This window comes from Echeneis naucrates, chromosome 4, assembly GCF_900963305.1.
Source record: "Echeneis naucrates chromosome 4, fEcheNa1.1, whole genome shotgun sequence".
NCBI lineage: Eukaryota > Metazoa > Chordata > Actinopteri > Carangiformes > Echeneidae > Echeneis > Echeneis naucrates.
In genome coordinates this window covers 2,543,091-2,559,362 of record NC_042514.1, presented here as the reverse complement: position 1 = coordinate 2,559,362, position 16,272 = coordinate 2,543,091, and the positions used below count along the sequence as shown (strand labels likewise).

At 41.7% G+C, this 16,272-nt stretch overlaps 1 protein-coding gene across 1 annotated transcript; it reads right to left on the bottom strand.

Annotated features, from left to right (window-relative positions):
• Positions 1 to 4,531: 4,531 nt before the first annotated feature.
• Positions 4,532 to 15,947, bottom strand: cth (cystathionase (cystathionine gamma-lyase)). The gene is made up of 12 exons (XM_029500697.1): positions 15,713 to 15,947; positions 12,615 to 12,696; positions 12,406 to 12,501; positions 12,158 to 12,267; positions 11,028 to 11,162; positions 10,847 to 10,904; positions 10,600 to 10,677; positions 10,205 to 10,357; positions 9,361 to 9,482; positions 8,578 to 8,630; positions 8,209 to 8,347; positions 4,532 to 5,605 (listed from the first exon to the last, which is right to left on the bottom strand). Exons 1-12 carry the CDS (start codon positions 15,896 to 15,898, stop codon positions 5,588 to 5,590), a joined length of 1,230 nt encoding a protein of 409 aa, XP_029356557.1. The 5' UTR covers positions 15,899 to 15,947; the 3' UTR covers positions 4,532 to 5,587.
• Positions 15,948 to 16,272: the final 325 nt, after the last annotated feature.

The window sequence follows — 16,272 nt, the reverse complement described above, 5'->3', positions numbered from 1 at the left end:
TTTTTCATTATTAGGCTCACACAGTCAGTGGCTCTTTGCAGAAATCGATGGAGATCTTAAAAGAGTCACCGGGTTAATGCTGAGAATACATCATCATACCAAACATTTGTAGTTCTGCTGAGGAGTTCCACTGTGATGCTATCAGCTAGTCAGCGTTTTCATGGCTCAAAAACATCAAGCTACGTTCTGCATCTGCAAACGTCCTGATTATTTTAGTCATCCAACCTCAAACAGCTTCAGCAAATAATTTATAATGGAGGAAAGTGGAGGCTCGACGGGCCTGAGCCCAAAATAATATTCAAATCTTTCTCTTTATGGTGAATAAAAGGCTCTAAGGCTCCAATGAGCTCCAACTCTTAAATTCAGTGTGTTTTACTTAATTTTTTGAATATGTTATTTAAACTCTTCTCTGAGTTCAAACATTATTAAGTAAGAAATCAAAGGTGCATAAATCTGATATCCAGATTCACATTAAACGGTCTAAGATCAGAGCAGATTTTTATGTTTACAGCTCAGCTGCTGCATCATTTCCTGTTTGCGTCCATTGATTGGAGGCGGGTCCGAATTATAATCGAATTAACAAAATCAATTATCTCATGTTGGGTCTCTTCTGTCGATGTGACGGATAAACAGTCTGGAATGTAACTGGAACTAAACAGACTGGACATCAGTTGATGATTTGCCCTTCTGAAATAGACCGCTGGAACATTGTTTCTGTTTGGTTTTAGAAGGTTTTCACTGAGCTCAGCCAACAAATCCTCCATCGCTGCAGATCTGTCTGTTTTAATAAAAAACCTCATGACTCAGATTTCTTCTTCTCTTTCAGGTCTTCTAGTCCTCGCTGCTGATTCAGACCTCACAAATCATAAATGCAGGTTTTCATCTTTAAAACATGGATTATGTTAATTAACTTCCAGCTTCCAGCTGTTTCCAGCTTTCCATCCATGACACCTGCATTGAATTGCACATGAAGTCCTGCATTAGTGCTCAGTCTCCATACCAAATGAAACACATGACTTTTCTCTCTTGTGACTCTTCACACGTAAATTTGATGGTATACTCGTCCATCAGTGGAGACGTTCGAGGACATCAGTCCACAACGAATCTGCAGCATCACTCAGCTGCTGATGGGAACCTGACAGGCCTGAGAGTTTCTGCTTATCGAGCGCAGATGTTTCATCTCCTCAGGCTCAAACTGTGTCATCCATTTTTGAACCGGGACGAAATTTTTTCAGCGGTGTCGAAAAATCGATAAAAAGAGACAGAGGCTAAATTCTGAGCTGCTTCTGTGGCCAGTGAAGTATGAAACGATGATTACAGTGACTTCAGCGTGAGCTTCATTAATCACTGAAGGTACACAGATCAGCTGTAACATCATGACCACTGACTCACTCTTTTCTCCTTTTGAAGAGTTAATCTGGTTCGAAATTTTACATTCAGTACACCTGTCATATAAACAGCTGCTTGCATTTTCTGGTTTTCACACCTCACAAAGAACTGAAGATTTTTCACATTTGCAGCTAAATTTTCCTGTTTCCAAGAATAAAAACAAACAGTCAACCCATTTTCCAAACTTTTTGAAGTTACTTAAAGACGTCATATGCCTCCCTAAATCATTAATCGTGATGTTTGTAGTCTCTGTGAGTCACAGCAGATTGAAGGATCGAGGCAGATCAGCTGTGTTCTGCACTCAGAGGGTGATGAATTACAAATGAAATTTGGGGGTTGAGGCGGATCCCGGCTGTGGGAGAAAATAAGATGCTCTGTCTGCCCTCGCCACAAAAAAAAAAAAAAGAAAAAAGAAAAAGAGAGAAAAAGCACACAACCCAGAAAGTGAATAATCGGTACGACGCTTCACCTCGACAGTATCAGCAGCAGCGGAAACAGCCCCTCCAGCTCAACCTGCAGACACATCCATCTTCGTGTTCCCGCTGGCAACTTGTTTCCTCACTGAGGAGTTACTTTAGCAGGACTCCTGCTGGACCTCGGCCTTTCAGGTGCCACGCTGATGACACTTTAGACCCGTGCCTTCGTCCCACAGACCCAGCAGATGTTTTCTGTAACCGGAGGAAACGTCATCCCGTGCTGGTTCTGATTTTAGCCCCGAGTTAAAAAATAAAAAATATTCATGACGACTTGAATGTGCACATTGATCCGTTACTGCCGTTGGTCTCTCTGCTAATTGACGTTATGGTGAAGCAGAGCCACAGAATAGAATATTAACAGCTGGACTGTTAATAACACTGAAACTAGCAGAAATGGCCTGTTTTAGCACGCCAACAATCTCTTCTGCAGGGAACGAAAAATGGTGAAACTTTATGATCTCTGCGCTCGATAGGGACACAAGTTTCCACCCAATGGTGCGTTCATGAGCCCGGTTTTATTGGATGAACATCCGTCTTCAGCTGTGACCTTTTGTCATGAGAGCCACCAGTTCAGGCTGCAGCACTGATCAATTTCTCATGGAGGACGCTGACAGTCAAAGGCTGCTCCTCTTCTGCACACAACAGTTTAGCCAGGAGTTTAATGCTTCTTTTAAATAAATGAAATAGATAGCATGTGATGAATAAATTTTTTACATAATAATAATGATAATTTATTAAATTGGACAGTATTTTATATAATAAATGAGACAGGATGTTATACAGTCTCAGACTGTCTTTGACTTTAGGGGTTAAATGTTTCTGTGCTCAGTAAATGTTCAGTAAATCTTTCTGTCACCATCTCGGCTGATTGAACTTGGTGCCCTGCAGGTACATTCATGTTTTTCTCTTTCTGGCCACAGCACCATTATAGCGAATGACAGAAATGATGAACAGACAAAAGCCACTGATTAAAGTCATATCACAGAAAAATCAGGCAAAATGATGAAGGGGTCTGTTTTCAGAGCAGTGGCCTTGGTTCTGGTTCACTTCTGGGTATGAATGAGTTAACTGGTGCTGCAGCTTCAGGTTTTAACAAAGACAGAAACAAACCTGTCACAATTTAAAATCAATGCAGGACTAATTGTGGCCCCCTCCCCCCATCCAGGGCACAGTGCTTAAGAGCTGAATGATGATTGAACCCTTCAGACGTGTAATTATCGTTTTCTTCACCTGATGCAGTCGATGGGACTTCTCTGGGCTCTTAAATATTTCACATTTAAGAATAAATACGCTCCTTGAAAAGTGAGCGATCTTTGCTTTGCTCTTTCTTCAAAAACCTGGACTCTTCGTCTGAGTCTGAGCTGAGTCAGCCTTTATGAACCACAAACAGGCTCATCCATCTTTAGTTTATGGCTGGTGTTTTTTTCCAAGCATCTGTAAATATGACCTTGGTCTCAGCGTTTACGGGCTCTGGGTATGAGAGTTGGCAGCACTGACATTCAGAGCTCGGAGTATAATGCACCATAAAACCTTTACAACTGTAGATGAGTGCATAAAACACCGGAGCCTGTCTTTGGTTATTTTTTAATTATTACAGACCGGCAAATAAAAGAAGTAACTGAATGAGAAGCTAAAAAGTTGCTGTGTAAATCTAAAATAATTGGTTAAAGCAGCAGAATTTGCAGGTTTAGGGATCAGATAGTCAATTGAGTGAGAAATAGGGGAGATTTTCCCATTGACGTCAACACAGTCTGACTTTCTTTCACAAATATGGTGTCGATTTACAGGATTTCTGGGAACTCGACTAAATATTTCACACTACTGTTGACTCTTGCTACCATTTTTAAACATGTCTGCCCTTTGATCTCCAGACTTCTGATTTATCTGCATGAATGTAGTTGACCTCAGATGTGACGCATGAAAGTGAGCGGTCTCCCTTTTTTAATTATTATTATTATGATGCAACAGATGAAAACAGTCAGTTGTGTGTTTATTTTTGGGATTTTTGCCTCAGTTTTTGTTTAACTGGTGGTGATAACACACATTATTCAGCAGAGGACGTCATTTTAGGGTCATAACTGTAAAATAAACAAAATAAAAACCCACTAATAGATGACAACGGATGCCTCCACTCACTTTTGTTGTCAGGGATCATGTGATGCAGTCTCCAAAATCTGCTTCAGATGACTGACAGCAAGCGACAAACCTGAGCTGAATCATGAAGTTTTCCTGCAAAGTCCGACTGAATGAGCCGAGGCTGGAAGTGTTTGAGAGCTGAATTTCAAACACCTCAGCGGCACCTCGGCTTCTCCAGCAGAATCCCCATTTCTTTAAACACCCACCACTTCCCCTCGAATCTATACAAGGACGCACAAGGTTCCATAAAAGTCCCTCGAGGCAGCGTGGCAGGCGCCTAAAATAATGAATTCCTGAATTCATACTGTTTTTGGGAAAAGATTTGGAGAAGGAGAAAGAAAAGGAGGAGAAAACAGGATCCACTGATGTAGACGCTCCTCCGAGATTTAAAATCCATTTCATGGTTATAAGTAACAACAAATTTAAGTTCCAGGGAAGCGAACCCTTTAAAGAGGCGGTAAGGCCTCTGCAGAGAAATGGAAACCTCAGAGTCCTTCTGGGGATGTTGGTCATTCTGCCAGATTTAATGTCTTTGAGAAAAGGGAGACACGTGAGATTCATAAGCAAACTGGTTTTAATGGATTTGTCTGGGTTACGTGAGTGACAGTGATAGTGGAGCGGACATTTGAGCAGCAGTTAGGTGGGCGAAGAACGAGCACTTCACACAAATGAACTGGAAACTGATGTGAAGCATGACAGAGGAGATCTTTAGCTTCTGTCGCCAGCCCGAATCAAAGGCTCACAAACACACAAACATTATTCTGAAAAAATTACTGGTAGTTGGTGTATATATATAATTTTCTCCACTAAACACTCCACAATTTTTTGTCAAATATCATAATTAGTCCAAGCTGACATATCTCTGTCTCTTCTTCTTCACTTCATGGTTTTTGCTTCTGGGAAAATGATTGCACAGGTCTACGTGTATTTCTATTGTGAAGATCATTAGTTAGAGCTCATTTACAGTCAGCGGGAAAGCATTTCCGGCTGTAGACAGCAGGCAGCAACGTCAGCGCCGGTTAGTCGGACTAACGAGAACATGTCTACCTGTTTTACAAAGCAAAGAATCTAGCAAGAATCAGAAAAGATGGCAGATCCTTAGTACAGATTACAGTAAGAGTGTAAAGCGTTCCATCTGCACATCAAAACAAGGAAGCAGCCGGAAGAACGAATCCTTTTAAAGCAAGAGTCAACAAAATATTGGGTTTGGTCTTTCACTGCAAAAAGTCGTACTGTGTCAGTGTCGACTGAATACACAGACTTTAACACATTCAATTCTTTCAAATGAAAACAAAACACATACAAACATAAAAACAAGTGAAACCAGCGGACGATAATATCACAACTGACGTTGTAGTAAATAGGCATTAAAAAGATTCTCAGTTGTGTTAATTATCTAGAGAGAGCATGTTTTTTTGAGGGTTTTTTGTTGTTGTTGTTTTTAAAGAGCAGTTTGTTCCCTGGTTCAGTTTGTGCGCTGAGTGGAGGTCCTGTGTGTTCTGCAGACTTTAAAACATCGGGTACCCCCAGTCTTCGTCCCAACTTCCTGAATCACCCGCAGCCTCGAGGACGCCCTGAAGACCTTTTCATTTCTCCTTTGGATGCTATTAAAGGAAAACAGGAGAAGTGAAATCAATCGTCGGGTTCAGTCCAGAGCTACGAGGCGGCTGACGCAATGATGCAAAAAATGAAATATGAAAATGAAAAAGACAGAAACAAAATCTAAAAACAATCATTCCTCCTCAGTTTTTCTTGATGAGCTCAGGCAGCCGAAGCCAAAATGTCTGCCACAAAGTCGAGTGAGAAGAAGATGAGCCCAAGGCCCAAAACCGGTCGATAACCACCTCAGGCTGAACATCCTGCAGACCAGATCTCATAAAGATCACGTCCGCTTAAAAACCAGCAGCTTAATTTATGGCTCAAAACTAACGCCAGCATTAGGACACGTGACCGGAAACTTAACTGCCTGCCCCAGTCTGACCTGACATCCCATCCAATTAAATGCTTCACCCATCAGAGGTGCCTTTTCCCCCGGACCACAGACAGCCATTAGAGACATTTGTCTCCATTTAATTTCCATTTGCTACGGATGGAGAAGCTCAGGGATTCAGAGAAGGCATCTGAATCCTGAGGAGAGGAGGTGCAGACCGACACGCAGGATCAGGATGTGGTTGTAAGAGGTGGAAGAGATGGTTTCCTTCTTCTGCACTCGAGAAAAGGGAGTTTGTGGTGATCGCTGCAAAACCAGCACACTAAACCTCAGTGAGTCCAAATTTAATGTGATTAAGTCTCCACCCAGTTTCGTCGTGCAGTCTGTCAGTCAGTCAGTAGTGAATAAATGTTCCCTCCGAACTCATCAATGCAAAATATAAAATTTAAAAGCCCCCCCCCCCAAAACATACACACACATCAGTGAAGAGAAGGATCAAAACCCTCAGAGTTTGAAAGGACTCACTAGAGGTGTAATAAAACCCGAGAAGCCGTTTGAACGGGGAGGGATGTGACAAAAAATCTGGATGAGGTGCAGCAGATCTGGGGGTGCGTGCAGCAGCTCACAGAGGAAAGAAATACTAAAGCTGGTGCTTCGGATGAACAAGACAAAATACTGAATGAAAAAGGGAGGAATATTCCTGATTAACTGAACTGAGAGGGACATCGACCAGACTGCAGGAAGAAGAGAGCGGACTTACGAGATGGCTGGATCCACCAAAGGCCCTTACACAGAAATGAAATACTTAAGTTAACTCGATCCTGGACTGCAGCCCTTCCTGGCCTGGTTCTCTCTAAATGTTCCCAAGATAATGACCAGGTCCTCTCCAGGCCTCGTTTATTTGGGGCCACACATAGTTTGTGAACTGGACTGAAAAGCCGCTAATGAAGGTAAATAGGCTGCAACTTGATCATTCTCAACTCCAAATGGGTTCAGACTCTTAACATTAGATGACTGTTTGGATGTTAATGCTCCTTTAAAGTCTTCAAAATGCCGCCCACGAGCGCAGGGCTCGACTCCAGATGGGAGCCCACAGATCATTAAAAAAAAGTTCCAGCTGTGGGAGAAAACCTGTTTAAATTCAGTGTCAAGAACAAAGAAACCTTCAGCCCTGGATGCGTCTTTACAATGTGAAGTACTGATCATTATCTACCCTCCACCGGTAGAACCTCATCATCCATCTGTGTTTGCATCAGAATATGCCACTAAAGATAGACGGCGAGGCAAACCTATAAATATTTGACAGCAGGGAGACTGAGAATTATTACTGGACACTAAATGATGCTTAAAATGGGCGAAGATTCATTCATTCATTCATCTTCTACCTCTTATCTGTTTCCAGATACCCGGAGGAAACCCATGCAGGCAGGGGGAGAACCTTCTTATTGTGGGACAACAGTGCTAACCACTATGCTGCCGTGCTGCCCATGGTAGAAAATTAAAATTCTAATCTATAAAACACAGTAAAATTATTTTACAAGCTAGTTATTTGTGATATTAAATCATGATGATCATACTTTTTACACCAGGGTGTAAAAATTGGACATTGCTCAGCAAGTTAAGTCCAGTCCAAGTTAAATTACAGGCTGCTCTGTAAAGGAAATTATACTTGAGTCTGCAGCTCATGATCCTGACTGACACTTTGGGAAACACTGATTATTACCAACAAATGAAATCTAAATTATACTGTGTATGAACTTTTAATCTAATGAGTTAAAAAAAAATAATAAAATAAATTGACTCCTTGATTATTTGAAGCTTTTATAAAATTACTGTCATCAGGATCTGCCACTCAACTACAGTTGGCAGGTAAAGACTAGAAATATTAGATAAATAGAGATGTGATGTTACAGTCAGCTCGGCGAATATGAAGGGAATTAATCTGTCGTAATTATGAAGAGAACTCAAATTGTGCTCCAGCCAGATAGAGTAAGAAAAATAGGTGTCTGTGATATTAAGTGACTTTGGTAAAATTAGGGTTTCAGAAACACTCAGCATCTGTTCACATCTGTCAATCACTGTCCACCAAACACCTGCTTTTATTTTTTCTTTGGTTAGTTCTCAACTTCTGCCTGACAGGGATCGGTCATCCCTTATCTAAAAAAAACAAACAAACAAAAAAAGAAAAATGTGCACAGCAACAGACAGTCTCAAGGGGCAGCACTTTCTTTGTTAGAATTTAATGACCTTTCTGTCGCTGGAGGTCACGATACTTACAGCTGCAGCTAGTGCTTGCTCCAGGTCTTCGATGATGTCGGCCTCGTCCTCCAGTCCCACAGAGAGCCGGATCAGCGTGTCACTGATCCCCAGCACGCTCCTCTCGTTTTCTGGCACTGATGCATGAGTCATAATGGCCCTGGACAATGACATCCCCACGTGAGCCCAATACTGAGAAATGTCCTGATGCTTTAACAGAGCTCAGAGCAGAGACTTCATGCTGATAATAAAGTGTGAACTCATAAATTCAAGTTAGGATCCGCTGACTAGGATTTTTCCTTGGTCTCTGCTGCCCCTTTGTGGTGCTGTCTGTAATATTACAGCTTAGAGCATCAAAAATTTATATTTCTCATGTTCACAGTTACTTACGGATGCTCTGCTAAGCTTTCATAGCCACCAAGACTCTCAGCGATGGCAAACATCTGAAATAAACAGAAAAACAGTAGAAGCCATAAACAGAAGTGCACCAGTTACTGTCTGTAGGTGTTTTAACTTCATGGGTTGGATCCATTTAAAGCTGTTATAATAAAATACAGTCTCCTCACTCTGTGGCAACATGATCTATTCATCAATACTGAGCCCTGATTAAATCGACTGAACCATTTTTATTGTCACTGACTTTAAAATCCCGAAACCGCTGATACAAACTTCCGACTCCAAATGACGCCTGACAACTCGCCATCCGTCTCCTGACTATTTCACCATCTCCCTATTTTGACATCAGTCATTGGCTCATTTCAGTAACAGGTGTTGGGTTTGAATGCAGAAGTGCAAACCACTGTACCACCGTGCTGGCTCTTTAAATTCCCCCCAGGAGAACAGATATAAACACATTATTTATACCTCCAGTTTTTTGTAGTTTACTGTTTGGTGTCCCAGTTGAGATACCTTTAAGATCCACCAGGGGGCCCCAAACACAGGTTGGGAACCATTTTATTGAATAAAGCTGTTCAAATGTTGAAACTCTATTTCATCAAAAACATTTAATGAACCCACATCTCCTTTTATGTGTAAAGCCGTTTTAATGACTGTCTAGAGATTAAACCATCTATTGCCTGGTTTTTCGTGTTTCCTGTCAGTCAGGAAATGTGAACTGGGCATATCCAACACAAAACACAAAACAGAGTAAGTCAAAATGTAGTGTGACGTTACTTTGAGGTTACTGAGGAAGGTGCTGGCGTGTTCAAGTTTCCCCTTAATGTAGAAGGTGATCATCCCCGGACAGCCGGTGCACTGTCTCTTCATCACGTCGTGCTGTGGGTGGGAGGTCAGGCCTGACGCAGGAAAAACGGGAAAAACTGGGTGAGCAAAGCCGTTTAAACCTTTAATGACAAACTTTATCCATGTGTGACATTTTGCAGTAGACAAAGGTTTAGTGCCTGGTTGCACTGTGGGTGAGAGAACAAGGGCTTAAATTACTGTGCACACTGTGATTGTAGTCAAACTAACAGCTAGAATATGAAATGAACAGGTGGAGGTTTCTCCCAACATAGACAGGCTCTAAGTTTAACTCACATTAGATATTGTTCAATATAAATGATTCTTCATTCTGACCCTGCAGTCTTTATTGCTTTGGTTCAGGCGCTTGAGATGAGGACAATCCAAAACGTAAAGGTTAATGGTTGCCAGGCAGCGAATTGATCGGCATAAGACGGCGGGTTAATTGGATCTGAGAGCCACCAATCGAGAATGATTAACAAAGCCAACGCAGCGGGATGAAAGACGGGATCGGTCACAGTCTGGTCAAACCTTTATTTCACAGCCATGACACTTCTGATGGTGCGACCATAAGACAAAAAAATTTGAGGAGACAACGCTGGTGAATAAGTTATTGCATCTCTAGAGGAAATGCAGTCAAGGACAGCAGCTGGCTGGTAAACATGACTGAACAAGTCTGCATCAGACAAACAAGAGGCTAAAGCAGGGAGGGTGGAGGATTACAGTTTCAGCACTTCACTTCACTGCACTCTTGAGCGGTTAGTTTGAAAGGCTTCACCTGGGAACAGGACGCGCTCCACCCTTGGATCGGCCTCCAGAAATTTGGCAACAGCCATGGCATTCTTGAAGTGCCGCTCCATTCGCAGGTGAAGCGTCTTCAGTCCGCGGTTGCACAGGAAGCAGTCGAAGGGAGATGGTACGCCGCCCAGCGCTGAAGCAGCAAGAGCACGACAGAGGAAAAAAAAAAACACACAGGTTGAAAAACGAAAGCTCCAAAAACCAGATCAGATCAGGCAGGAAAGGTTCTGAACTTTGAATTCTGCATAATTTTTTTGTTTTTTCTTAAATTAATGTGGGACCGGACTTTAAGTAAAACCCAGCAGCTGTTCCCTCGCTGTGGTCTGCTGCTTGTTTATTAACCTGTGAAGTTGAATTTGTTGTTTTTCTACTCACCATTTTGCAGAAACTTCAGTCGCTCATATAAATCCTCCCGGTTGACTGAGACCAGACCCATCACCACGTCACTGTGACCTGCAAAATAAAAGAGGGAAGTGGATATTTTAGGAAGCCCGTACTGCTAAAGCAAAAATGCATCATCATTAGACGGGCTCGAGAGCATTATGTGCATGCTAGAGTGTGTTAGATTACATTTTAAAGCAAAAATTGTGTCAGCAAAATGAGAAAATGAACACAGGCTCACCGTTCATATATTTAGTGGCTGAGTACATACAAATATCAGCTCCCAGGGCCAAGGGGCGCTGCAAGAGCACAAGTCAAACACTTTAGTTAATCATTCAGCAGTTCATTTCCACATGAAGTGAAATTTGATGACAGGAAGTGCTCGAACAGCTGCTTCAAAATCAAGAGAGCGTGAACTGCACCTGGAAGTAGGCGGACATGAAGGTGTTGTCCACAACCACCACAATATCCTTGTTGTGGGCGTGGATGAAATCAGAGCAGGCCTTGATGTCGACTACTTTCATCATGGGGTTGGTTGGCGTCTCGAGCCACACCAGCTATGAGCAAATCAGGGAGTGTCATTTCTGTTGTGTTCACTGGCAACACAACACAACTGTCATCCCGCAAGGTGCTGAGTCACACTAGCCACGGGAGGTTCCCACCAGGAGATTCAAACAGATCTCAAACAGTGGTATCGATGTCTTTCTTTGTTTTATTAACATGTCCATATTGGTATTTCAGTAAGACCTTTCAAAAGCATCAGATCAGTGATAAAAACCGTGTTACACTCATTAGTCTTGAGAGTGCTGCAGTTCCTCTTTTCCTCTTGATTTCTTATTTAAATTCAGCTCCACATTGACCAGCCTCAGAAGTGAAATGTTGCAGACAAAGAGGTGCATCAGGATTAAGATTCTAATAAAGCTGTCAACAAGACTGTTTCCCTCTGGTCAGCACCACAGAGCTCTGTTTGCCAAATCCACCAGACTTAAAAACAGTTTCTACACCCAGGCTGTCTCCCAGAACTCCCCATGAGCCGACTGACAACCTCATGAACATTTGTACATTACTGCACTATTGTATCATGTCCCACTTCAAATATTTCTAATTTCAGTGTAAGTCTTTTTGTCCCCCCCCCCCCCTTGTCTTAGATAGAAACACCAGAATCAAATTCCTAGTATGCTTACATATACCTGACAATAAAACTATTTCTGATTCTGATTCTGAACAAGCAGGTGTTTATTTTAAGTAAAGTTGACTGCTTCTACACTTATTAGTGATGCTCTGGTGGTAAAAAACATTATTACATTATTAAACATTATTACTATTGATTTACAACTTTATGTCTGGACTGACAGCACATTGTATTAACAAACTGATCTCCTCTCTGACTTGATTTCTGGAGGTGAGTGCCATGTTTGTTTATCAGGTGACACTCCATTGCGTGAGAAATTCTGAAGTTATGCTGTTGTGACTTCACTGCCAACCTGGGACTTGGCTTAGTTAAATACAGTCATAGTATTTGCTGAGGATAAACACCAATTATTTGACCCACCTTCGTGTTTGGCTTCAGCGCTGCCTTAAGATGTTCTAGTTGTGTGCAGTCAGCCAAAGACACCTCCAGACCAAATTCACGAGCAATTCTTTGGAAGTATCGATTTGTGCCTTGCAATTGACAGAAAGTGCAATTCAGTCATCAACGTCGTAAAACATCCTCCACTGACAGTAAAAACCAACCCACAACCATTCAGACTGAAGTGACCGCAGTCAGCTGTGAAAAGGTTTGTTTTGTCGGTGTCTCACCTCCGTACACGTCATTCATGCAGACAATTCCATCACCTGCTTTGAGCATGTGAGTGATGGTCACTGTGGCCGCCAGCCCCGAGGCAAGAGCAAGGCCTGCAGGGGAAAGAATACAAAACATTTCAAAATAAAACAAGAATGAGAACCATTGTGTAACTGTTTGGCTGAAGTTTGTTCAGACGTTGAATTAATGGAGCAGTCTTACTTACTGTACTTTGCTCCATCCAGAGCTGCCACGGCCTTTTCAAGACAGTTTCTTGTTGGATTTCCACTCCGACTGTACTCAAACCCCTACAATAAAACAAAATAAACGAGAACATTTCACTCACCAAAACCAACTAAATAATGTTTACAGCATGTTTTTATTCAAACTCGGGCCTTTGGGATGTTCAGGTCAGTTCATGACCCTGAGTGCAGCGTGGACAGCTGTTTGTGTTGTGTCTCTTTATGTCGGCCTTCCTATAGACTGGTGACCTGAACGGGATGAACCCCACCCTCACACAGTGTCAGCTGGGGTTGGCCTCCCCCGCAACCTTGCATAGATAAGCAGAAAGGATAATGGATGGATTCAAACTACAAGAAGGACGTTTGGGTTCAGAACAACCAAAATGCCTCCATATGAAATAGCTCCATCTAACAGAAATCTGGATTTTGTCTATTTTGTGTTTGTTTTTTTGTTTAGGTGGCACCCTTTTATTTTGGCAGTGGGTGTTTTTTCACTTTGTCTGCCTGTCCGTCTGTACGGAGTGAGTTAGACAGCTCGAATGTCTCTCTGTCGACTTTGTTCTCAACTAAGAAAAAAAAAACAACAAAAAAAACCAACATCGCTCATGTTCATTACTGAGCTTCACCCTCCAATAAGATGTTTTTGGATAAATGTGGGAAAGAACTGGACGCTGCCGGCAGTAAACGGAGCATGGCCTTGAGTACGAAGTTTTTGTTTTTGTAGTTCGTCTGTCTGTGAACAAGGACACCTGTAAAGATGAAGGTGCAAAGCAGATAAGGTTTAAGGTTGGTTGCCTGGTTTTATGTTCCTGCTTTAGTTTTATGTTACTGTTTTATGCCCTATTTAACACTAAACTTGTTGAGCATTAAATATTTCAACAAACAGTTCTGAAAGGTATTTATTTTAACTTGATGACTCAGTAATTGAAGCTTTTAAAACTGTTTGTAATGATCACACAATGCCTAACCACAGACACCCCTAGGGGAAGTTAAAGATTTCCAAATCAAATCAACCAGTCATTTAAACTTCTGATGCCGTAAGAAAGGTCCTGCTTTTAGGCTCAATGTCCTACTGCTGAAATATAACAGCATATTAACTATTAAGTAAACATGCAACAAATAGATTTTCTTCAGTGACTAATCACCTCAGAAATCACCTCATGAGTAATTATGAGAAGAGAATGGAAGGAACTGTACAAACGTCTTATTTACACAGATGATTACCGACAGGTGCAGACTTCCATGATGTGACTTTAGATATGGATAACCATAAAAAAACTGCTGTTGTTCTTCCTGAACTACACAGAGGATGGTATAGACAAAAAGGGAGAGAAGGCTTCCGGACAGCAAGAGACAATGAAAGTTAAACTTTGAAACACATTAACCTTCGACTCATTGTTGACTGTGGTGGATTTAACAGGACATAGAGGTGAATGACAAATGGAAGGACGGGATAGATAAAGAGGAGACTTTGATTATTACATAAAAAAAAAGCATTCACACCTCCGTTCATGGAGTTATGAAAACTCTATCGATGTGTTTAAATTTGCAGAATTATTTAACAGATTTTATTCTTCTCTTGGAAAATCAAGCTATTTCTTACAGAAAAAGACAAAATCCAGGATACTCAGTGATTAACTTTAAATGGACACGGACATATTAAAGTTGGCTCTAATGGAGACATATTTTTATTTTAAAAATGACTTTTTATTGTATTTTAATATTTTGTGCAGTTGTTTCTTTTGTTTCTTGTGCAGGCTCAGTGACAGCAGTATTAAATCATGGAGGCTGAGAATGTGGCGCTACCAGACACTGTGTTTCTGCTTGTGTTCATCGATCAGGACTGAACAAAGAGGGGGGAAAAAACTATTTATACAGAAGCAGGTGTAATAATTTCTAACGGGAGATGGAGAATAATTCAGTGAGGTTATAATTCAGCAATACATCACAGCCTGATGCTGCTTTTATAAAACGGTTACCGATAATGGAAATATGAAAGTGGACTATTTTATCTATTTTATGTAATTTTTAATTAATCAGAAATACATATAATCCAATAAAAATAGCCCCGCCTCTCCTGATGTTAGCTCTATATGTCATCTTTTCCTGTTTCTTGTTTTTTTCAGGAGAAAGTCACTGTTCAGTCTACTGTACCATTGTCAACCCTACCTGGAGGTGAAAGTTAGCCAGAAACATGTGAATTCAAGTAATTTGGTCTATTTTTTAAAGTCATCAAAACACCGGTTGGTTGTTGGAAACAGTTGCTTCTCTGACAGTAATGACAATGCTGAAGAGGAATTCACAACCAATGTAGTTTTTGTAAAATAATAATAATAATAATAATAATAATAAGGGCTATTCTTTTACTATCAGGCCTCACTTCTCTCCTTCTCCAGTTGGTCAACCTCTCCTGATGTCGTCTTTTGCTCGAATTGCTTGAATAGTAGCTGTGATAAACGCTCATTATGTCACAGCTAACAACCAGTCAGACTGCAGGATTTCACCTTTCCGTTTTTTAAAGCGCACCACAGATCACCTCCAGAAGGTTCATATAATTTACAGTCTCTCATGGTTTCGTTTTCACTTCGGGCTCAAACAGCTCACAGAGCTCCGTTCATTTATTTGTGAAGCCGAGCTTTGGGCTTCTTCTCTCGTCCCCCAAATAATCATCTCAGATTCCTTTATCTCGTCTTTTTATAACCTCCCAACAGCTGAAAAAGAAGCTTGTGAAAGTGGCCTGTTATAAAAGAGGCGCTCCTTATAGAACCAGATGCGGGACATCCTTATGATGCAATATATGTCCCGGCTTAGATCACATAGGCCGGCTGTTTGTGTGTGAATCACTTATAAACTAAACTAAACTAAACTAAACAGAAAATCATTACTGATAATCACACACATCACGCTGTTTTTCACTGACTTTGGTAACTTCCTCTCAGATTATCGATCGATACTTTAGCGGACATTATTAATATTATTATTATTATTATTATTGATGATAAATGATGGAATCTTTTGATAAAGCCGGCCTTTCCTCCGGACCTTCCTGGATCTTAAACACCGGCTGTGTTCGGACACTCACGGCATGGTTTCCTGGTCCGTACTGCTTGAACGTGGTGGAGAGGGAGATCGGCGGAACCACGGCCATGGACTTCCACTGCTCCGGCTCCTGGCCGACGTGGATCGCCTCTGTGGCGAACGACTTGTAGGCGGTACGGAAGCCGGCGTAGAGCTCTCCCCGCTCGGCCTCACTGCGCTTTGGATCCATGGCGGACTGAACCGAACCGAGCCGAGCCGAATGCCGGTGGAAGAGGATGGCGGGGGAATGACCGGAGGAGAAGGGGGGGGCGGGGATTTAAAGGAGCCGTGCGCTGCACTCCCTCCTCTCGGCCAATCAGATGCCATGAATAAGGAACGGAGAGCGCTCATTGGCTGCCCGGCAGGGCGTCGCTGCCACGTGACGCTGCACATTGTTTGCGTTTGGTTGTTGCGTGACGCAACATTTCCTGTTGATTTTCTTTTTTTCGTAACATTTACTGTCTTATCACAGAAAATTAGGAAACAATATCGATATTTGACTGATATTATAATTAAATATTTATTATCCGTGACATCATCATAATCATCGCTGTTGTTGTTGTT